Source organism: Equus caballus, chromosome 16 (genome assembly GCF_041296265.1).
Source record: "Equus caballus isolate H_3958 breed thoroughbred chromosome 16, TB-T2T, whole genome shotgun sequence".
In the NCBI taxonomy this organism is placed as follows: Eukaryota; Metazoa; Chordata; class Mammalia; order Perissodactyla; family Equidae; genus Equus; species Equus caballus.
In genome coordinates this window covers 14,308,784-14,332,634 of record NC_091699.1, presented here as the reverse complement: position 1 = coordinate 14,332,634, position 23,851 = coordinate 14,308,784, and the positions used below count along the sequence as shown (strand labels likewise).

The 23,851-nt window shown below is 49.5% G+C and overlaps 1 protein-coding gene across 3 annotated transcripts in view; it reads left to right on the top strand.

The window, feature by feature from the left end:
* XPC (XPC complex subunit, DNA damage recognition and repair factor) overlaps positions 1-23,621 on the top strand; it is a 33,868-nt gene extending 10,247 nt beyond the window's left edge. The window contains exons 5-16 of one of the 3 annotated variants that reach the window (XM_023619901.2): positions 1,069-1,153; positions 2,769-2,926; positions 3,409-3,529; positions 10,088-10,177; positions 11,624-12,517; positions 13,946-14,106; positions 16,777-16,858; positions 19,819-19,953; positions 20,033-20,202; positions 20,735-20,828; positions 21,378-21,467; positions 22,615-23,621. In XM_023619901.2, coding sequence (XP_023475669.2) covers positions 1,069-1,153; positions 2,769-2,926; positions 3,409-3,529; positions 10,088-10,177; positions 11,624-12,517; positions 13,946-14,106; positions 16,777-16,858; positions 19,819-19,953; positions 20,033-20,202; positions 20,735-20,828; positions 21,378-21,467; positions 22,615-22,827 — 2,293 coding nt within the window. In that variant the 3' untranslated portion in view covers positions 22,828-23,621. Of the gene's footprint in view, positions 1-1,068; positions 1,154-2,768; positions 2,927-3,408; positions 3,530-10,087; positions 10,178-11,623; positions 12,518-13,945; positions 14,107-16,776; positions 16,859-19,818; positions 19,954-20,032; positions 20,446-20,734; positions 20,829-21,377; positions 21,468-22,614 lie in introns of those variants that run through there. The other 2 variants (XM_023619902.2, XR_011426779.1) reach the window with 2 other exon arrangements.
* The last annotated feature ends 230 nt before the right edge of the window (positions 23,622-23,851 follow it).

Genomic DNA, 23,851 nt, shown 5'->3' with positions numbered 1-23,851 from the left:
TTTTTTTGGTGAGGAAGATTGGCTCTGAGCTAACATCTGTGCCCATCTTCCTCTACTTTATATGTGGGATGCTGCCACAGCATGGCTTGATGAGCAGTGTGTAGGTCCGTTCCCAGGATCTGAACCCGTGAACCCCAGGCTGCCAAAGCAAAGCCTGCAAACTTAACCACTATGCCACCGGGCCAGCCCCAGTGAGAACCATTGGTGTCCTGGCTGGGGCAGGAGATGGGGAGGGGAAATTCCTGTGTATTGAACACAAGCTGTGTGCCAGGGACTGCAGGTTGTCCATTATCTTACTTAATCTTTAGGGTAGTGTATGAATGAGGAGCCAAAGGCTCAGAGAGGTTAAGTAACATTTCAGGAGTCACTCAGTGAGTAAGTGCATGAGCCAAGATCTAAATCCCTGTCAGGCTGACTTGACACTCAAGCTTTTCCCACCACGTCACGCTGCGGGACTTGGGGCAGTGCCCCACCGTGGTAGGGAGCCCCTTCCATCCTAGTGTCTCCAATACCTCTGCAGCCTCTGGTGGCTTTAGAACATGGAGCACAACACCTGGTAGTTAATTGGTTAATGAGTTCCACTGTGTGATGGGCATGTTATTAGGCACGACAAGGTGGAGATAATAGATATCATTCAAGACGTGTCAAGTTTTCTTAAGGAAGCTTGAAACACAGACATAAAAGAGGTTTTAGACCAGAACAGCGTCATACAAAGGAGTGTGCACTAATGTAACATAAAGGGAGTGGTTGCTAAAGAGGGAGTCAGTAGTCCGGAGCTCAGACAGTCAGAGATGACCTCCTGGAGGACATGAGCTCTGGAGCATGGTTGCGAGGCCTGATTTGGTGTAGGTTGAGACAAGAGCAGTCTGTGGGAACGTCCTGGCCAAGGTTTGCAGGTGAAGGGAGCAGAAGATAGCTAGCTTGAAAATCGCCTGAGCAGCACAGCCTTGTGTGGGAAAACAAGGAGAGTGGCTCGTGAGTCTCTACGAGTACAAGGCCTTGACTGGGGGAATGGAGTCACGTTTCAGTTTCCCACTTCACTCTCGGGTTTTTCAATATTCATTGCAGTGAAAAGGTGAAAATGGAGTTTGAGACGTACCTTCGGAGGATGGTGAAACGTTTCAATAAAGAAGTCCATGAAGACACGCACAAGGTAAGGACAGCACTCCTCTTCGCCGAGGCAGAGCAGTGGAAGGAACGTGGGGGTGCTCAGTCCGTCAAACCTAGGTCTTGTTTGTGGCTCCTCTCACTGTGTGACCTTGGCAGGTTTCTGAATCTCTCTGAGCCTTAGTTTTCTTGTCTCTGAAGTGCGGGATGTAATGGTGTCTGCTCGGAGGGCGGTTGTGAGGGTTAAGCAAATACGATGTGAAAAGCACGGAGCACGGTCCCTGGCGTGTAGCAGGGGCTGAGTGACAGGCACTCTCCTTCCGCCTCTTCCTCCAGCTTGTTAACAACATTAACTCTGGGCTCAGCTAAGGCGCTGTGGCTCTTGCCTTCAGCTAGTAGTTACTGAACACGTGCTGGGGACGTAGCAAGGTGCTTGGCATTGTGGGATGGGGACTTGTATAGAGCTTATCTTCTATCGTTAAGGAGTTTCTGGTCTCACAGATGGAACAAGACAGACCTCCAAACAGAGGAACTCAAGACTGAAAACAAGGAAGGAGATCAGTGTGGGTGTGAGTAGCTGAGGTAGGCTTTATTTAGGAGAAAGGACTGGAGCTGAGCCTGGGAAAAAGGACAGGCCACAGAGGTGAGGAGAGGACAGAGGCTGGGAAGACAGCTCTAGCCAGTTAGAGAGGGGCTGGTGGGACAGCCAGTGTGCCTGCATCCTGGAGGCTGGGTGCGTTGGAGACTGGTGGAGAGTGAGGGACGGGAGGACTTTGATTTTCCTCTGATTGGCAGCAGGCACTGGAGAGGGTGGTGGGAGGGATGGGAGAGACACTGCAGCAGCCTCAGAAATCTAGAGCTGAGACGAGCACACAGCAAGCACGGTGAGGGGAGGAGAGGAGATGAGAACTGGAATGGTGCCCACTCACAGGGGCCTTGCAGGGTAAGTGAGGTAGCTGTGTTTCGTTTACTTGTTGGTGTTGGAGATGAAAGAAAGGGAAGAATTAAAATGACTCCAAGATTTGGAGCTTAAGTGAGGGGAGAAGGGCGGCAGGGCCATTGATTGAAATAGGGAGGCCCTAAGTGGGAAGGAAGGAAGACTGATTTTGAAGGGAAAATGATGCAAAGCTGTGTTTGAGATAGGGGAAGATAGTCAGGTGCTCCTTTGAGCAGGTCATGGAAGAGCAGGGCATGAGGTCAGGGGTGGGGTCTGCGGCAGAGGAGTCGGGTTCGAGCACACGTGCGAGTGCAGAGAGCAGCACGGTGACCGCGTTCCATCCCCAGCCTTGACGTGACTAGCACTTGCGCGGTCTTGCTCTTCCCTACCCCACTCACTTTTCCTCTGGGTCCTTGGGAGCAAACCCCAGACATTGTAGCACTGCATCCGTAAATCCTCCAGTGTGTATCTCTAAAAGACGAGGCCTTTATTTCTTTAAATAAAGTTTGTATTTTGAAGCTTTGAGATTTGATTATTTCTTAGAGGGAATGAGTATCTAGAGAGAAAGGGAAGGGTGAAAAACAAAGTCTTGGGAAATGGCTAATGTTAGTATTTTTACTTATATGTAGAAATGACAACAAATACTGCCTGCTCACAAAATTTCTTTTACTTTAGCAGCAAAACTCCCTCTAGTTTTCAGCTTTCCCTTCCCCGTTCTTCCCAGGTTCACCTTCTGTGCCTGCTAGCAAATGGCTTCTATCGAAATAGTGTCTGCAACCAGCCAGACCTGCAGGCTATTGCCCTCTCCATCCTCCCCGCCCGCTTTACCAGAGTGCCTCCTCGCGATGTGGACATCTGCCACCTGTCAGACCTGGTGAAATGGTAGGCCTCCGGCCTGTCCTGCAGAGCCTTACTGTGGGATCCGTGTCTCAGAGGCTGGGTGTGGGTCAGGTCCACAGACAGTCCCCGAGGTGATCCTGCATGCCAGGCTGTGGGCACAGCATTGACGATAGAGAAGTGTCAGGCATGGTCTCTGCCCCGGAGGAGCTCCTAGGCTGGTTGGGGAGACCCATACACCCCAGGTAATTGGAGTAGGTGGTGGGTGCTCTGGGAGAGGTGTGCTGGGGACTGCAGGCACTTCTGTCAGCTGAGGGGCTGGGAAGGCTCCCTAGGGAGGTGAAGTCAGAGTTGGGTCTTCAGTGCTGAGTAGCAATTAGCCGGACAGGGTGGGAGGAGTAGGATGCAGGCAGGCGGGCTCACGATTCCCTTCCGAGACTGCCGCCTCTGATTGTCTTGGCCATGAGAGAAGAGAGTTCCTCTTTGCCCTGACCTCTGACACAGCGGGATGCCTGGTTTCTCTCCAGGTTCATTGGAACTTTTACAGTTAATGCAGACCTTTCAACCAGTGAGCGAGATGGCCTACAGACTACGCTGGAGAGGAGATTTGCTATTTACTCTGCGCGAGATGACCAAGAATTGGTCCACGTAAGTGATTCCTCCCGGCAGCACTGTGTTTATTAGTACTCTTAGCTAATGGTGATGGCAGTCATGTGCCAGATGCCGTTCCAGATGTTTTACACATACTTCCTTATTCAGTCCTCATAAAATACAAAAAGGGTGCTGAAGCTCAGAGAGGCTAGATAACTTTCTTAGGGTCATTCGGTTGGCAAGCATTGGAGTCGGGATGGGGACCAGTGTGTGAGTTGAAAACCTGCAATCTTTCCTTTCGATTACTTGGCATCCTGGTGTGTTAAAGCACTTAATTTTTAGTTAGTTGCCTAGAATTGTTTCCAGTAACTATTCAGAAATTGTGTTCAAAAGTCCCAAGAAGGGGTTGGCTCAGTGGCCGAGTGGTTAAGTTCGTGCGCACTGCTGCGGCAGCCCAGGGTTCGGATCCTGGGTGCGGACATGGCACTGCTCGTCAGGCCACGTTGAGGCGGCGTCCCACATCCCACAACTAGAAGGACCTGCAACTAAGATATACAACTGTGTGTGTGTGTGGGGGTGGGGGGGGGGGCGGGTTGGGAAAAAAAAAAAAGATTGGCAACAGTTGTTAGCCCAGGTGCCAGTCCTTAAAAAAAAAAAAAAGATTGGCAACAGTTGTTAGCCTAGGTGCCAATCTTTAAAAAAAAAAAAGTCTCAAGGAAATATTTTTTCGAATTGGCTGCTGGACTCCTTGAGAAAGCATTTCGGTATCTTTCAATTTGGGTGATGACACTGAGAGGCAGCCCACAGCGAGGAGTGTTCTGTCCGCCACCAGGAGGCGTGGCGAAGAGCTGTCAGTGTAGACGGGCTTCGTCAAACACCCAGCAGTACCTCTCCGTACGGCTCTGTCTGAAGAAAACACAAGCAGAGGTAGAAATACGCCTTCATCCCTGGAAGATTCCTGTTAATGCACAGATTTGTATCTGAGCCCCTGATTTCATGTTTGCTTAGGGACAGAGATTGGACTTTTTATATCTTTAGAGGCCAAATGACTGGCATTTTTATCTTTCTTCTTCTGTTTTGGCTTGAAAAAGTCTAAGATATCTGGCATGGCCAGTAATTATGCTGTAATACCACCACCCAGAGAAAAACATTAATATTTGAGTACTGTCCTCCCAGACTTTATTCCTGTGTATTTGTGTACATATATATTCGCTTTGTTTGTGGGGGTTTTTAAAAAGCAAAATACAGTTTTTTTTTTTTTTTTTTTTTTTTTTTTTTTTTATTTTTTTTTTAAAGATTTTATTTTTTCCTTTTTCTCCCCAAAGCCCCCCAGTACATAGTTGTGTATTCTTCGTTGTGGGTTCTTCTAGTTGTGGCATGTGGGACGCTGCCTCAGCGTGGTCTGATGAGCAGTGCCATGTCCGCGCCCAGGATTCGAACCAACGAAACACTGGGCCGCCTGCAGCGGAGCGCGCGAACTTAACCACTCGGCCACGGGGCCAGCCCCAAAATACAGTTTTTTTAAAAAAGCAAACAATTCAGTGACATATAGTGCATTTACAGTATTGTGCAACCATAACCACTATTCCCAAAATATTTTTACCACCCCAAAAGGAAACCCTGAACCCATTGAACGGCTACTCCCCGTTCTACCTCCTCCTACCACCCTCTTAAGCACTTGGCAGCCACCAGTCTGCATCCTGTCTCTCTGAATTTGTGTATTCTGGATGTTTCGTAGAAAAGAAATCATATGATACATGACCTTTTGTGTCTAGCTTCTTTCACTTAGCATGTTTTCAGGGTTCATCCACATTTGTAGCATGTGTCTGCAGTTCGGTTTTTTAATGGCTGAATAATATCCCATTGAATGGATAGACCACATTTTATTTATCCATTCCTCAGTTGATGGACATCAGTTGATGGCTCTTTCCACCTTTTGGCTCTTGTCAAGAGTACGCCTATAAACACGTGTGTACATTTATTTATTTGAGTACTTGTTTTCAGTTCTTTTGGGTTTCTACCTAGGGGTGGAAGTCGTATGGTAATTCTGTGTTTAACTTTTTGGGGAACTGCCAAACTGTTTTCCACAGCAGCTGCACCATTTCACCTTCCCACCAGTGATGTACAAGGCTTCCGGTTTCTCTAAATCCTCACCAACACTTGTTATTTGCCATTTTTGTGAGTATACTCATCCTCATAGGTGTGAAGTGGTATCTCATTGTGGTTTTGATGTGCATTTCCCTGATGACTAATGATGATTAGTGCCTTTTCATGTGTGTATTGGCCGTTTGTATATTTTCTTTGGAGAAATGTCTATTCAGGTCCTTTGCCCATTTCTTTTGAGGAAGATTAGCCCTGAGCTAACATCTGCCACTGATCCTCCTCCTTTTGCTGAGGAAGACTGGCCCTGAGCTAACATCTGCACCCATCTTCCTCCACCTAATATGTGGGACACCTGCTACAGCATGGCTCAATAAGCAGTGTGGGTCCGTGCCAGGGATTTGAACCAGCGAACCCCAGGCTGCTGAAGTGGAGCACGCAAACCTAACTGCTCTGCCGCCAGGCCAGCCCCATCCTTTGCCCTTTTTTTAATTGGATTCTTTGTCTTTTGTTGAGTTATAGGAGTTCTTTATATATTTTAGATACTAGACACCTATCAGATACATGCTTTGCAAATATTTTCTCCCATTCTGTAGGTTGTCTTTTCACTTTCTTGATAAAGTCCTTTGATGCACAAAAGTTTAATTTTGCCAAAGTCCAATTTTTCAATTTTTTTTTCTTCCTTATACTTTTCGTGTCATAGCTAAGAATCCATTGCCAAATCCAAGGTCACGAAGATTTCCTCCTGTATTTTCTTCAGAGTTTTATAGTTTAAGCTCTTACGTTTATGTCTTTCGTCTGTTTTGAGTTAGTGTTTGTCTATATTGTGAGGCAGGTGTTCATCTTCATTCTCTTTTGTGTGTGGATGGCCAGTTGTCCTGGCAGTATTTGTTGAAGAGACTGTTCTTTCAACTCTGTGGTATTATTTTTGCTGTTTGTTGACGAGACGAGTTTTCCTGTAGGGACTGAGTGGTCTTGACACCCTTGTCAAAAATCAGTTGGCCACAGACATGTGGCTTAATTTCTGGCCTCTCCGTTGATGCCATTGGTCTGCATGTCTGTCCTGACCCCATTACCACCCAGTTTTGATTACTATAGCTTTGTAGTAAGTTTTGAAATCAGGAAGTGTGAGTGCACCTTTGTTCTTCATTTATGATGTGTTTTAGCCGTTTGAGGCCCCTTGTAGTTTCACGTGAATTTGATGGTCTCTTTTCCATTCCTGCAGAAGAGGCCGTGGGCTGGTGATAGGCTTACACCGAGCCTGTGCATCGGCTCGAGCAGCATTGCCATCAAGACAGTGTGAAGTCTTCCTGCGCGTAAACATGCATGTCCTTCCCTTTATTTGTGTTTGTAATTTCTTTCAGCTGTATCTTGTAGTTTCAGTGTACGTGTCTTTCATCTCTGATTAAATTAGTTCCTAGGTGTTTTATTCTTTCTGATGCTATTGTAAATGGTATTGTTTTGTTAATTTCCTTTTTGGATCGTTTGTGGCAGGTGTAAAGAAACAGCTGGTTTTTTGTGTTGCTCTTACACCGTACGACTTTGCTGAATTCATTTGTTAGCTCTGGTAGCTTTCTTGTGCGTTCTTTGGGATTTTCTATATATACGATATTGCCGTCTGTGAATAGAAGTAGTTTTACTTCTTCTCCAGTTTGGATAACTTTTGTTTCTTTTTCTTGCCCAGTTGCTCTGGCTAGCACTTCAGTGCAGAGTGGAACAGCAGTGGTGAGAGCAGGCGTCCGTGTCTTGTTCCCGATCTTCGGGGGGAAGCTTCACTCTTTCACCATTGAGTATCTTGCTAGCTGTGGGTTTTCGTAAATGCTCCTTACCATGTTGAAGAAGTTCCCTTCTATTTCTAGTTTGCTGAGTGTTTTTATCATGAAACTGTGTTGGATTCTTTCAGATGCTTTTTCTGTGTAATTGAGATGATCATGTGGTTTTTCTTCCTTCCATTCTACTAATATAGGGTATTACTTTGATTTTCTCATTGAACCACCCTTGCATCTCTGAGATAAATCCCACTTGGTCGTGGTGTATAACTTTTAATATGCTGTTGGATTTGGTTTGCTAGAATTTTGTTAAGGATTTTTGCATCTATAATTCATAAGGGATATTGGTCTGTAGTTTTCTTGTGATATCTGTCTGGTTTTCGTATCAGGGTAATGGTAGCATTATAGAACGAGATAGGAAGTATTCCTCCTTTTCTGTTTTCTGGAAGAGTTTGAGAAGGATTGTTGTTAATTCTTCTTTAAATGTTTGGTAGAATTCCCCATGTGGTACTGGACTTTTCTTTGTTGGGAGGTTTTTGATTCCTGATTCAATCTCTTATTACTAGTCTGTTCAGATTTTCTGTTTTTTCTTGAGTCAGTTTTGGTAATTTGTATGTTTCTAGGACTTGTCCATTTCATCTAGGTTATCGAATTTTTTATAGGAATCATTCAGTTTTGTAACTTGAATTTTTTTTTCTCAGTAACACACAGTGACAGATTACTTGTTAAAGCTGATGACCATGTACATTTGTGTGGCACCAGATTCCTTCCAGAGACCATCACATACGTGATCTGTTTAATCTTCTTTATAGTCCTGGGAGGAAGACGAGGCAGGGATTATTACAGATGAAGAAATCTAGGTTTGGAGAAGTCACTCAGCTAGTTGGTGAATACTCAGGTATCCAGACTCTTAGATCTGTGCTCCTTTGCCATGCTGTACACTCAGAAACTAAGAAATTAATGTGGGTACAGTATTATTGTACCAATTAATTAATAATTTGTTGTCAGCTAAACCATGGGTAGATTTAGATTTTCTCAGTTTTTCCCACTAATGCCCTCTTTCTGTTCCAGGATCGGAGCCAGGACCTCATGGGCATTGTCTGTCGTGTCTCCTTAGTCTCTTCCAGTGTGAGACAGGTCTCAGTCTTCCCTTGTCTTTCATGACCTTGACACTTTCGAAGACCACTGCTTAGGAATTTTTTGGAGTGTCTCTCAACTTGGGTTTATTTGATGTTTTCTCATCCCCCCCGTTTTTAACTCCAGAAGAAACAAGGCAAAAATAATTATTTTTCTCAACATATAATGTGGCTTTTTGCGGAAAACCTGCCTTCCTGTTTCTGATTTTCACCTCTGTCTTCCTCAGTAGGGCGTTATGGTAACTCGTGGGAGAGAGTGGGACCCTGCGCTCGTGTAGGAGGATCTTGCTCAGGTGCTTTGTCGCCGGCTGTCTGGGAGGTTAATTCCCCTGAGCAGGCTCCCATCCTTACAAGTGAACAGAAGCTTTAGAAATGCAGCCTCCAGTTGAAAGACTCTTTGTGGGGAAAACGGAATATAGGGAGTAGACTTTGGGGATCTGAGGATAATGATGTTTTCTGTTTTTTCTTCTCAAAGTGATATTTTGTTTTATTATTTTATTTTAATCACAAACACAACATATGTTGATTACAGAACAATCAGAAGATAGGTAAGCTGAGAAAGAAACCCATCTGTAAATGCCCATAACCCAAAATATGAATCCTTTTCCAAATATACTTATATGCTCATATTTATGTGTAATTCTTTTTTACGACAGTTAATATTACACATTAAAAAAAAAAACTTCTGGGGCTGGCCCCGTGGCCAAGTGGTTAAGTTCGCGCTCTCCACTGCAGGCGGCCCAGTGTTTCGTTGGTTCGAATCCTGGGCGAGGACATGGCACTGCTCATCAAACCACGCTGAGGCAGTGTCCCACATGCCACAACTAGAAGGACCCACAACGAAGAATATACAACTATGTACTGGGGGGCTTTGGGGAGAAAAAGGAAAAGAATAAAATCTTTAAAAAAAAAAAAAAAAAAAAAAACTTCTTAGGGGCCGACCCCATGGCCAAGTGGTTAAGTTCTCCTGCTCCACTTCGGCGGCCCAGGGTTTTGCCAGTTCAGATCCTGGACGCAAACATCATACCACTCATGAAGCCATGCTCAGGTGGCATCCCACGTGCTACAGCTAGAAGGACCCACAACTAAAAATATACAACTGCATACTGGGGGGCTTTGGGAAGAAAAAGGAAAAATAAAATCTTTAAAAAAAAAAAACGAAAACCAAAAACAACTTCTTAGGGCTGGCCCTGTGTTGTAGTGGTGAAGTTCGTGCACTCCACTTTGGTGGCCCAGGGTTTGCAGGTTTGGATCCCAGGCGCAGACCTAGCACTGCTCATCAAGCCATGCTGTGGTGACATCCCACATAAAATAGAGGAAGATTGGCACAGGTGTTAGCTCAGGGCCCCAATGTTCCTCACACACACACACACACAAACAAGTTTCTCTTTTTCTTTAATATCCAGTGAACATTTTCCCATTTTTCTGCAAAGGTACATTCTGCAGCATCATTTTTACTAGTGCCTAGGGTTCCGGACTCCTATTGGTAGACAGTTTGGTTGTTTCTCACTTTGCCCTGTTGTAAACAAGCACCGCAACAAACAGCATTGCATTAATTAAGTTCGTAATTTTTTTTTTTAGGATAAATGTGTTATTCTTTTTTATTACAGATATTTTTACTGATTCTCCGGGCCCTGCAGCTCCCAACCCGGCTGGTATTGTCTCTGCAGCCAATTCCCCTGAAGTTATCAGCAGCAAAGGTGAAGTTCTCGAGGCTTGCAGAGAAAGGGGTCGTTACAGGGAGGAGTGAGAAATGATCAGACTTAAAAAATAAATTGGTCGTTAGACTGTTTTAAGGGTCGGTGTTCCTGGGGCGTGGTTCCTTTGAGCCTGCTTTGCACATGCTCTGTGCTGGAAGACACGTGAAGGAGCGTCTAGCAGTCTGAGCTTTGCATGCGCAACGGGGCCTGCTCGAGGGCTGGGCTCTGTGGTGCCTTGGTTTCTGTTCCGGAGCACAGTGGATGGTACCCGTCCTCCTTGTCAGCGGCGTGGAGTGATGAAGCGGAAAGGACTCTGAATTCTGTCATCACCTAAGAGGGAGGCCAAACACTGTACTCTCTGGGGTGTTGGTGTTTCTGAAACTTGCTGGTCCAGAATTGATTTCAGTAATTTCCATATTCTTCATGTGTTGTTGTGTTAGTGCTGTTGAGTCAGTTCTAACTCCCCGCGACCCTGTGTACCATAGAGCGGAACCCGGCCTGGTCTTTCTGCGCCATCCCCTCACCTTTTGGCGCTGCATCAGGCAGTGCCCCACTGCTGTTCGTAGGGTTTTCATGGCCCATTTTTTCGGAAGTGTGTGGTCCCTCTTCCTAGTCTGTCTGAGTCTGGAAGCTCTGCTGAAACCTGTCCACCATGGGTGACCCTGCTATCTGACATACCAGTAGTGCAGCTTCCAGCAGCACAGCAGCACACAGCCGACAGGCAGCTGGTGTGGTTCCTTGAGTGAGAAATGATCGCGCACACGCTGTGGTGATGGGAGTGCCGAATCTTAACCGCTAGGCCACCAGGGCTCGCTGACGTATTCTTAATGCTGCAAGTTTATTACGTCTGGCAGTGTCTGCACAATGCCTTGTGTGTGAGGCGGGTATTGCAGTCACGCACTGTGTAGTGGCATTTCAGTCAGTGACAGACCGCATGCAGATGGTGGTCCTGTAAGATTAGAACCGTGCAGTCTTGGTGTGTAGCAGTCTACACCATCTGCCTTTGTGTAAGTACACTCGAATGTTCGCACAACGACAAAATCGCCTACGACACAGTTCTCAGAGTGTATTTCTGTCGTTTAGCAACACGTGACTGTGTTATTGCTGAGGAAACTGAGACTCAGGTGACACAAATGACCTAAATCACGTAACAAATGAGAAGCAGAACTGGATTGTGAACCCAGGTTTGTCTGTTTCCACATCCTGAGCTCTTTTCCCTCTGCTACACGTTAGAGTGAAAAGAATTACATTGTGGCCTATCTAAGGAGCTGTAGATTTTAGCACATGCTTTCTTGTAATCCTAAAGGATAGCCAGTCTGTCATAGTGAGCTGGGGACATCTTGTGTATGCTGGTTCTCTAGCCAGTGACCTAGCCCCATTAGATTACAGGATCTCTATCATAGCATTAGCAAAAAAGAAAAAGCCAAATTTTCTATTCTGTTTAAGGGAAAGAAACCTTCCAAGGAGAGATCCACAGAGGGTCCCAGAGGCTCCTCAGAAACTTCCAGCCAAGTTCCAGAAAACCAAACCAAACCAAAGACCAGCAGAGGAACCAGACAAGAGGAAACCTCTTCAGAGGGCACTAGCAATCCAGGCACCAAAGGGAAGAGGAGCAAGCCAGCAGCAGGTGGACGGAGACGGAGGGACCCCTCCTCCAGTGGGGAAGAGGAGGGAGAGGCGGGGGCGCGGGAGGAGCACACCCCGAGACGTCTGCGTGGCCGGGAGCGGCGGGTGGCCTCCAGGGTGTCTTACAAAGAAGAGAGTGGGAGTGACAAGGCTGGCAGTGGCTCTGACTTTGAGCTCTCCAGTGAGGAAGCCCAACATTCATCTGATGAGGATTCTGAGCCTGGCCTTCCGAGGCGGAGGAGGGCCCGGGCCCCTCAGAGGACAAAAACAGAGTCCAAGAGTGACTCTAGGACCCAACATGGAAGACACCCTAAGAATCCTGGCTTTCCAGCAACATCCTCAAGCTCTTCAAGCAGTAAGAGTAAAAGAGGCAAGAAAATTCACCATGAAGGTGAGGAGGCTGAAGGAGGGAAAGCAGCTGGTGTAGACCAGTGGCTGGAAGTGTTCTGTGAGCAGGAGGAAAAGTGGATGTGTGTGGACTGTGTGCACGGTGTGGTGGGCCAGCCTCTAACCTGTTACAGATATGCTACCAAACCCATGACCTACGTCGTGGGCATCGACAGTGATGGCTGGGTCCGGGATGTCACCCAGAGGTACGACCCAGCCTGGATGACAGTGACCCGCAAGTGCCGGGTTGACGCCCAGTGGTGGGCCAGCACCTTGAGACCATACCAGAGCCCGTGTGTGGAAAGGGAAAAGAAAGAAGACTTGGAGGTAAGGTGCTGGCTTCCACGGGCTCTGAGACCCTGTTGGATTATTCCGGTTATTCTCATTTTTGAGCAACTAGTGTGTGCCCAGCACTTTGTTGCATACTTTTAGTGTAGCTCATTTAATTGTCACAACAACTCTGTAAAGCTGGGGTTATTATTGCCTTAACTTATCAGGTAAACCTTTAGGATCTGACAGGTTAACTGACTTGGTATTTGAACCTGGGTCTGTCTGGCTTTGAAGCTTGTATACTTTTAATTATTGCCTGGTTATATATTTGGAACTTTAAAGTAGTTTATGCAAGTCACCTAGTAAATAGTCCTAAGGAAAGCAGAAAACGTCTTCAGTAGAGCTCTTACGCCACCTGCTCAGCATGCACACGCACAAGCACAGACACCTCTCCCCTGACCTAGAACACTCATCTCCTGGGGAGGGCAGGACTCGGGAGCAGGAGATATCCTCAGTCTGCTGAGAAGGCACACTAGGAAACAGACTTCTTAAACAGAACACAGTGTCTCGCTTGGTCTTAGGACCAACCTCTGACCAGGAAGAAGGCCTGAGCTGCTTGTGCCCAGCGTTGTGGTGTTGGGTGGGGCTGGCGTTTCCACATGGGGACGTGCTGACTTGCTGGGGAGTTATTCCCAGTCCTCAGATGGTGCGGCATGGGTTCATGTAGCGTGCCCTGTAGCATGCAGGGCTTTGAGAGCTTGCTCCGGGGGTGTTCCTGGCTCATTTTGCTTAGAAAGGACCAGTGAAATGGGAATTGTGCAGAGCTGTCATGACTAACCTAGAGAAGGTATCTGTAGTGGAAGCTGACTATGCAAAGGATCGCTCCTACTCCTAGTGACTCCACATTGCCAGTCTTCACGAATGTGTCGGGGTTTTCAGGAGATGCTAAGGGAAAGCTTAGGAGATCTTGGCGAATGGGATGTGACGTACAGCAGTGGAATTGCCCACTGAGAAATCAGAACCCTTGAAGAAGTGCCCAGAGAAGAGAGCAATTAGAGTGCACTAAGGAAGGCTGCAGGGTTTCCTGTGAGAGCTGAGACAAGTAGAGCTGTGTTGCAGAATAGGGATGTCACTTGGAGGTAAGGCCTCCTTCCTGAAGAAAGCTGCGTGTCTTTCTTCCTTGAAGCTCTTTCATAAGCAGGCGCTGATCTGCTGGGGCTGACAAAGGTGTCTAAGGGTTGGGGATAGTTTAGATGGCTTTCCAACATTGCCACGAGCCACAGAACTACTTGATTCTTCATAGCTTTTGATTTATGTAAAACCTACTTAGTGGCCTTCACTACAGACGCAGTGTTCCACAGTCATTGGTTCTCATGAGACCTCTGGTCAGCCGTCTGTAGTCAGAACAAGTTGGTCTGAGGACTACCTGCCTCAGACCTTCTCCTCTGCACAGCACACTCAGTGTTGTCTCTCTGGCCTTTGCAGTTTCAGGCGAAGCACCTGGACCAGCCTTTGCCCACTGCGATTGGCACGTACAAGAACCACCCTCTGTACGCCCTCAAGAGGCACCTCCTGAAATTCGAGGCCATCTATCCCGAGACGGCCGCCATCCTCGGGTATTGTCGCGGAGAAGCTGTCTACTCCAGGTGTGTGGCCTCGTGGGCTTCCTGTGGCCTGGGATTGGCCGTCTCCCCAGGCAAGGGGCTAGTGATGTCAGCTCCTCTCACTGTCAGATGGGAGGAGCTTTAGAGCGAGTGTGCGCTCTTGGGTGTGTGATGCGTAGAAGAGATTAAAGCTTGAAAATTAAAACAATGATTAAAAGACCAGCAGGGGAAAAATAAGGTACAGGGGAAAAATAAAAAGTAGGACAGATAAGGTTTATGTTGGGCACTTAAAAACACCTCTCAAGTATAAGTTAAAAACATACGAAAGGAAAGAATTAAAGGATTTGATATAATACCACTGAACTGATTACTTAAAAATGGTTAAATAAATTTTATGTATATTTTATCCACAGTAAAAAGAAATTGCTAGAGAAGGGGGAAAGGAATTAGAGTAGAAAATGAATGTAAAATATGTACAAAATTAAAACTGAAAAAATCTTAATGATTTAAATTTCAGGTAAGCAAAAGATAAAAATAGCAGAACTTTTAAAAAATAGCAAGAAAAAGAAAAGAAGTCATTTTTAAAAACGTTGAAATGCAAGACCGAAAAATAGATGATGTTCTTAATATGTGGGAAAAGAAAGTGAAAACAGAAACAAGGAGACCCACACGCAAAGGTGGTTTGGGCCCTCTGACTGGGGACAGCCTCCTGCGCGTCGGCCCTGCGGGGAGTCACCCTGGACCCTGCGTTCAGGGCCTTCCTTGGAGTGTTCTGTTCCACACCAGGAAGGGCCACACCTGTCAGGCCTCAGCTGTCAGCAGTCAAAGGCTGCCGGGGGCCGGGCTACCCTGACAGAAGTGAGAGGGCACGGGCTTCCTCCCGCGGTTGGGAGAGAGGAAGTCTGGGCAGAGGCCGGCATGGTCCACAGAGACCTTGTCAGTCATGGGAGAAGCGTTAGAGGTCGACTTTTTTTTTAATATAGTAAAATGCACATAACAAGATTCACCAGTTAATCATAGTTAAGCGTACAGTTGGGTGGCGTTAAGTACACTCACATTGTTGTGTAACCATCCCCGCCATCCATCTGCAGAACTCTTTCATCTTCCCAAGCTGAAACTCTGTCCCCATTTAAACACCGTCTCCTCTTTCCTCCCTCCTCCAGGCCCCAGCAACCCCCATTCTACTTTCTGTCTCTGAATTTGACAGCTCTAGGGACCTCATATGAGTGGACTCAGTATTTGTCCTTTTGTGACTGGCATCCATCAACAGCACTTGGGTTGCTTCCTCTTGTGGCTGTTGTGACTGGTGCTGCTGTGAACACGGGTGTGCAAATGTCTCTTTGAGATCCTGCTGTCAGTTCTTAGGGATCTTTACCCAGAAGTGGGTTTGCTGGATCATATGGTAATTCTCTTTACTTTTTGAAGAACTGATGTACTTTTTTCCACAATGGCTGTATTGTTTTACATTCCCACCATTAGAGAGAGTGCAGGGGTCCCAATTTCTCCACATCCTTGCCAACACGTATTTTCTGTTTTTTGATAGTAGCTGTCCTAATGGGTATTAAGTGATTAGAAAGTTGAGATTTAGAGAGGGCCATGTCTACTTCTGTGCTGCTCTCTTTGGGAATGTCCAGAAGATGCCCACCTGCACCCTCCCCACCCCCCAACCCCCACCCCACGCCTTCCCTGCTCCTATCTGAAGACCATGACCTTGACATCATTACTCCTTTGGGCAGAATGCAGCCCTCAGTGGAGTGTAGGTGGAGCTCTCGGCTCTGAGAGGGTGCTGCTGTGGACAGAGCCCTGCTCCAGGCCCTGGAAAGGGTCTGGTCTTTCCAGCAGCCTTGCAAGGCAGAGAGGACAGCTCATTATCCCTGATGGATGGAGGAGGATATTGAGGCTCAGGAAGGGAAAGTGACTTGTTCAGGGTCACCCTGCTAGGCAGTGGCACAGAGGAGGTTCGACCCGTGTCCTTTGTACTGTGAGTGAACGTCGGCCTCAGACTTGGGTAGCTGAGGGCTTGATTTCTGCCCTGGAGGAAACTTGGTGCCCTTGCTCTTTGGAGCCCCATCTCTGGACCGAGTTCAGGGCTGCACACTAAAGAAGAGATTGCTTTAGCTCTGGAAGGAGGGTGAAGCCAGAGGATGTCTCCCTGTAATCACAGGGATTATTTGACTGTTCCATGTGCGTGGATCTTAATTCCACGGTGATTTCTTAGCTTACTGTGGGTCCTGTGTGGTCTCCTTTTGGATTCGCTGCCCCGTCTTTGGACGCCTGTCCCTCCCCCACCTCTAGTGTTTAGCAGCAAACCAGGCCCTCGCAGGGGGTGCGGAAACTCGCCTGCACTGCTTGGCTCTTACTTTGCCCTTGGGGCTGCAGAGGGACTCTCACTCTGGGAGGAGAGGCGAAGGCAGGTGTGAGGCCGACGACTGGGAAACCCCCCCTTCCCCCCCCCCCCCCCCCCCCCCCCGTTCAGGTTAGGATGTGTAATGGACACTGCCCCCAGGAGACAGGAAGTCCAGGTTAGCTGTCTGCCTAACGCCCTGGTTCCCTCCGAAGCAGGCCTGAGGAGAGTCGGGCTGGGATTTTTCCCTCTCCTGGGAGGGGACGTGAGGCGGCAGGGTCCCGCAGTCCCTCTGCGTGCAGTGCCGGGTGCTCATCAGGCAGTGTGGCCTGAGTCTGTCCTTTGTCTCCCCCTGTTGGCTCCTGCAGGGACTGCGTGCACACCCTGCACTCCAGGGACACGTGGCTGAAACAAGCAAGGGTGGTGAGGCTTGGAGAAGTGCCCTACAAGGTAAGCAGGGGCCTGAGGGCAGAGCAGCACGTGCCCGGGATAGGCACCCGGTCTGCATGTCGGCTTGGGGAGGATTAGAGGAGGAGAAAAGCAGGGGAATTGTATTACCTGAGGGAGGAGGTGGTCAGATGGCTCCTCCAGAGCAGCAAGAACCCTTGGCGGGAAGGCAGCGCTCAGACTCCCGGGTGCCCGTCTCTGCTCCGAGGCGCTGTGATGGGAACTGTCACTGAGTCGTTCCAGGGCCAGCATCCTGCCTGCGTGCACGCTGTCCTCCGCGTTGCCTTGTGTGTCAGAACTCCCCACTTGTTTTGCATGCGTGTGGTCTCTGTGGAGACTTCACCACCACAGGAGTTAGCATGATGACGCGCCTCTTACAGAGGAGAGAACAGGAGCTCAGAGAAGGGAGATGGCTTGTCCAAAGCTTACGGTCCTTGGGATGGCAGCGCCCGACAACAGTCCCAGCGGTCGTTCTCGCTGTGTGCTGCCCCACTGAGTCGGGGCAGCTGCCTGTAGAAACATGAGCTCAGCACAGGGCCGCAGAGGCTTTCCAGGGACACGCAGCCAGGGGAGGACAGAGGCAGGGCACAGAGGCACCTTTGCTTTTCTTTCTCAGACCCCCAGGAGAAGCTGTTTGGGTGGGACACTGGGGAGCTGGGGGGTGTGGAGAGGCCTCAGTGTTGGGGAGGGGCTGCGGGCGGTGGGAGCCAGTGACATCAGCCGCAGGCTTGAGGGCGTCATGCTGCCTGCCTGGGCCCGCAGGAGCAGCGGGCTTTCCCAGAGAGCCTCAGCTTGCTTTTGTGTTCCTTATCAAATAACAGTTGCTTCATTCTGCAGCAGCACTGTCTAAGAGAAATATATATGAGCCACAGATTTGAATTTCTTGGGTTTTTTTTTCCTTTTTCTCCCCAAAGCCCCCCAGTACAGAGTTGTATATTCTTAGTTGTGGGTCCTTCTAGTTGTGGCATGTGGGACGCTGCCTCAGCATGGCTTGATGAGCGGTGCCATGTCCGTGCCCAGGATTCGAACTGATGAAACACTGGGCCGCCCACAGTGGAGCGCACGAACTTAACCACTCGGCCACAGGGCTGGCCCCAGATTTGAATTTCTTAGTAGCCATGTTCAAAACTTTAAAAGAAACAGGTGGAATTTTAACATATTTAAATTCAAATATATCTGAAATATTGTCATTTTAACATGTAGTATCTTGAAACATTAATGAGATATTTTGCATTCCTTTTTTATTAAGGCTTTGAAATATCTGGAGTGTGTTTCTCTTTCAGGACACCTCCATGCAGACTGGCCATGTTTCACATGTTCAGGGCCATGTGTGACTGGTGCCTATCGTATTAGCACAGTTCTAGAATAATCCCAGATCTCAAGTCCTTCCCTTGTCCTGAGCTCTGCTGCCTCAGCTCCAGTCCCTGCCTCACTGTCTCTTGCTTGGATTACAACCACTTTCCCGCCTCTGGCCCAGCCCCTCAGTCCATTCCCGGCATCGCAGTCACGGGATCTTTCTGAAACACAGAGCCGTGAGTGGCACTCCGTGTGTAGTCTGCTCTTAGCCCACCTAGATGCCCGTGTCTGTCCAATGGCACAGAGACCCGTGGTGCTTTGGTGCCTGCCTCCTCTCCACATGCTTCCTCCTGTGTGTCAGATGACTTCCACAGTCCCCAGATACTCGTGTGCTCACACTTCTGTGTCCCTTTGGTCCCAAACACCCTTCTCCCCAGCCCTGTTCACCTGACTGGCCCCACTGGGCCCTTTCAGACCCGGCTCCAATGTGGCCTGTTCTGAGCAGCCTGTCTTAGCCTGTCCCTCCTCAGGGCTGGGCGAGGGGCCCCGCCTCTGGGCCCCATTCCATGCCATCCTCTTCACGCTGAATTGCCATCTTCTCGTCTCCCCACAGGAGCCTGCAAAAACAAAGACTGCCCCTTCTCTGCCCCTGAGGACGGGTGTCATGGCGTGGCTTGTAATAGATGTTCGCTGATGTTTACTGAACGATGCTGGGTGGATAGTTTCCTCAGAAAGGGATTATCAGGCCGCAGGGGTGACGGAGATGGCATGCCCAGAGGCCAGGGCTGGAATGGCTGCTAGAGCAGCGGTCAGCAGGCACAGCTCGCAGGTCACATCCATCCTGGGTCCTCTTCTGGTGGCATCCTTGATCTCAGAATGGTTTTTACATTTTTTAAGGGTTGTAAAAAGAGAGAAAGAAAGAATATGTGACAGAGGCTGTTCGTGGCCCTTTCCAGAAGAAGTTTGTCAGCCCTGCACTGAGGCAGCTGTGCCTGCGGCCTGGAGCCAGCGCTTTCCCCGCCAGCGGCACTCCTCGTGGAAGTTATGCAGCCTTCTCCTTGCCAGTCCCCCATGCCTTTCACCCCTTCCCTCCACAGGGAGAGTTTTGGTGTGGGCAAGTACACATTTGTAGGGGAGCTTGCTGGGGGTCCCAGACTGTCCGTGCCTTCCCGGGCACATGACACAGGTCTCTGGGTCTCGGTCCTGGCCCTGTCACTTACCCAGCATTAAGTCAGTGACTTCGTCTCTGTGTGCCAGCTTCCCTTGCAGTGATGAAAGTATGGAAGATGGCATGGCTGGTAAAAGCACAGGCTCTGGCCTTAGGCGCTGTCTCACTAGGTGAACCATTGACACCTCTTAGGGTGGTCATCTGTAAAGTGGAGATGGTGCTAGGACCTCCCTCCTGGGTTTGTCGAGGAGATTAAAGAAGACACATAAAGCCCTGAGAACAGTGCCTGGGACAGTGGGCACTCTGATGTTGGCTGGTGGGAGTCGGAGTGCTAGTGGGCCTAGCAGTCGGACAAGGGGAGAAAAAGCACACCCGTCTCAGGTTTGTTGTGGGGTTAAGTGAGGGGACAGCTGTACAGCACCGAGCACCATGCTGGTGTACAGTAAGCACCCGGGACCGGGCAGCCCTTGTGGTGAACTGGCTGTTTCCTCTGGTGTAGATGGTGAAAGGCTTTTCTAACCGGGCCCGGAAAGCCCGCCTTGCTGAGCCCCAGCTGCAGGACCAAAATGACCTAGGCCTGTTTGGCCAGTGGCAGACAGAGGAGTACCAGCCGCCTGTGGCTGTTGACGGGAAGGTAAGGGCAGTGCCCAGTAGGGCGGGACCGGGCCACTCTGCTCTACAGCTGGCCAGACCTGGTGTGCCACCCTCCGCAGGTCCCCCGGAATGAATTTGGGAACGTGTACCTCTTCCTGCCCAGCATGATGCCTGTCGGCTGTGTCCAACTGAACCTGCCCAATCTGCACCGTGTGGCCCGCAAGCTGGACATCGACTGTGTCCAGGCCGTCACTGGCTTCGATTTCCATGGAGGCTACTGCCATCCCGTGTGCGTGAGGGACCTCCCATGGAGGCCAGAAGGAGGCACGGGAGGATACGGGAAGTTGATGTAGCGCTAAAGCCCCCTATCTCTCCCTGTCATGGTTTACTCTGGATTTGCAAAATCCATCTTAACACTTTATCTTTCACATTTACACGTTTACTCTGGCTTCTATCCAGGGGCAGTCAAACCAGTGAAACCAGCATCCTAATTAATGCTGAATTACAACGCTGTTCCTGGGGCTGGTCACAGGTGACCTGGCAGGCTCAGCATCCTTCCTTCTGTCCTGCCATGCAGTGGGGAGAGGGAGGCGCTCCAGCTCTCTTAGGCAGGACCTGGGGGAGGAGATATAGGGCCCGAGTCCACAGACCTTTCTCTGCGTGGGGGGTGTCCATTAGCAGCGGTGGCCAGGATTGTGGACCTGCTGACCTTCAGGGCCCCAAGTGCTTAGGAGCGGCCCACTGTCCTCTGTGAAGGGGAGGAGGAGAGGCTGGAGCAGGAGGCAGGCTTAAGGAAGACCAACTGTGCTGCATCCCCACAGAACTGACGGGTACATAGTCTGCGAGGAATACAAAGACGTGCTCCTGGCCGCCTGGGAAAAAGAGCAGGCGCTCATTGAAAAGAAGGAGAAGGAGGTGAGCAGCGTGGCCAGGGTGGGCCTGGGGGTCTGAGGGGGGAAGCAGAATGGCGGACAGCAAGCACACGGTGGGGCAGGGACCTCACTTGCACCGTGTGAAAGAGGAGAGTGTGCTCTAAAGCTCTTCCCAGCTCTGACCTCATGGAAGGCGCCCTGGGGAGCCAGCGCTGACAGAACAGGGTCCTGCCTGCATCAGAGTCCACTCTCACTGTCCACGTCTGCCTGGCTCAGCTCCAGGGACCGCGCCTCTTCTGTGACACCTGCCTGTTAAAAGGAATTGTCCATGGTCCAGGTTCTGGGCAACCTCCTCCCCTAAAAATTTTAGAGTCGGAAACAAAAAAGCTTTTAGTTTTAGTGCCTTTTGTATGTATCACTTTATAAATCACACCAATTTTAAACTGCGACTTGGTAGGATTTAGAAAGCATTTTTTAACTAAAATGTTATCTGTGTCTTTACGTATGTATGTTCACAGGTTCCATCTGGACATTTTCCCTGAAAATGGCATTACTTAACATATTCTGTTCTTCCATTTCCCTTTGCTGATAGAAAAAGGAGAAGCGGGCCCTAGGGAACTGGAAGCTGCTGGTCAAAGGGCTGCTGATCAGGGAGAGGCTGAGGCTTCGCTACGGGGCCAAGGTCAGTGCAGGTCCTTCTAAAGAAACCAGCCCCCCCCACCCCCAAAATAATAAGCCCAGGTTGGAGGGGGGACTCAGATCACTGGCCCAGGTCTGCTCAGATGTCCAGTCACAGACAGCTCTGTGTTTTGAAGCCACAGTCCTGTGTCTCTGAGGCCCTGTGTCCTTACTTGTTGGGACAGATGTTCCCAGAGTCCACCTCAGATGGCTTTTCCAGCCCCCTGCTCTGCCCCTGCATCCCCTCTTCTGCTCCTGTCTGCACGACTGAGCACCTGCTGTGAGTCCGGTCTGGTGCTAAGCCTGCGGGGAGGCCGAGTTCCTGAATCTCTGTGCGCTGCACCACTCCTAGCCTTGTGCTGCTCCCAGGGCCTGCACCCACCCTTCAGGCTGGGGTTCTCACTTAGTACAGCTCCTGCCACGTGCCAGGCCAGGCTGTGGACACTGCTGTGAATTTGATGTGAAGCCCCCTCGGGGCTCCCATCTTGGGGCGCACAGGCCCCTGGATGCAGTCCCGTGGTGTGAACAGCACCAGGTCAGAGACAGCAGAAACGGGAGCAGTTGTAACCACACCTCTCGGTTTTCTTTGCCCTCTCCAACCCTACATGTGCCTGTCTGCCCTTAGAAGATAGTGTCGTGCTCCTTTCTCAGATCCCTTTGGTGACCCCCTCCCCTGGCTTTGTGTTATCATTGGCTCCTTCCTGGTGCTCTGCTTTGCCCTCTGTGTCCAAACCAGGCCCAGCTCCCCAGCCTTCAGGGAGGGCGTCCTCAGAGCACTTGGCACTGAGGTTGGTACTGTGCATCTGGGAAGGTAAATACAATGCACTTTCATTCAGGAACGAGGTCATAAACGCAAGGCCCCTGTCAATCACCTCCTAGATTTGATTGTGCGCCCCATGAGGGCAGTTCCTTGCCTAGACATCTCTGTGTTCCCCAGCACTGAGTGCCTAGCAGGTTCTCCGTTACCTGCGCTGCCCCCAGTCTGCAGAAGGTACAGGAAGAGCAGTCTTGGCCCTTTCCCAGCCCCACGCAGTGCCCTCATCCTTCCAGAGTCACACAGCTCAGGGCAGGCCATTGCTGGGAGCTTTCCTGCCTCTTGACGGTGCTTCCTGGTGTCTGATCACTGAGCGGGGCCTGTGTTTCCTCTCCAGTGTGAGGCAGCAGCTCCCCATGCAGATGCAGGAGGTGGACTCTCTTCTGACGAAGAGGAGGGGACCAGCTCTCAAGCGGAAGCGGCCAGGATCCTGGCTGCCTCCTGGCCCCAAAACCGAGAGGCCGAAGAAGAGCCGAAGCCGAAGTGCCCCAAGACCAAAAGGGGAAAGAAGGCGGCGGCTTCCCACCTCTTCCCATTTGAGAGGCTGTGATGTAAGTGGCCACTTCGTCGTAAGGTCTGCTGCACAGGCCCCACATCTCCCCCGGGGGGTGCCCGGGCCTTGGGGTGGTGACTTCTCTGAGAAGGCACAGAAGCAGCAGGTGCTGCAGACGGGCTGGGGCCAGAAGGCACAAGCCGAGGTGGGGCTGCAGGTCTGGCCCCAGTGCTTGTCACCTTCCCCCAGGGGAGGGTCTTCTTCAAGCTGCTCGCTGCCACGTGCTATGCTTTGAGCCACAGAACACTTCCCCGGAGACCCCGCCACCTAGTCGTCGTTCTCCCTGTCCTTGGAAACACGCGTCAGGTCTTTCATAGAGACCACTGGGAAATTTGGGGATGACGGTGCATTTAGGAACATGCCAGTCCTTTCTTCCGGGTGGACTCTTGTCCGTCAGACACTCACGCTCTTGCCTCTTGCAGACTCAGGACCCTTCCTCTGCAGGCCCCTCGTTTTCCCTCGGTCGGGTGTACTAGTACCGCCCAGTGCTGCCTCTGTAGTACGGGAGACAGCAGGTGAGAAGCCCCGGCCGTCTCAGCTGTGGGATGGTTGGGATCTACTTTTCGAAGTAACATTTCACGGTGGCAGAAGACTAGAATAGAGCTAAAATCAGGAAAGAAGAGGAAAACCACTAACTTAGAATTAAAGAAATGTTAGTACAACTGGATCAGTGTTAAACTAGATTTTATTCATTACTAGATAAATTTATAAAGCTCTATGCACTGTAGATATTCAGGAGAAATAATTTTTATAACATTTTGAGAAAAAAATAAAGCATTTATCTAAAAAGACTTGGCTTGACATTTTTTTTTTCAGATTTTATATCAGCTAAGAAAACCTGGGTGATAGAGTGATCTGTACACTTGTTGAGGCTACGTTAGTGATCAGATTTTGTTTTCATGTAAGCTGGCAACTCACCATCACACACATGGAATTTTTTTCTCTGTGTTGAAGTGAGATGTTACTTAATCAGTGAAAGAAACCATTGAAAGTCTGAATCAGCTTTACCCAAGAGAAACAA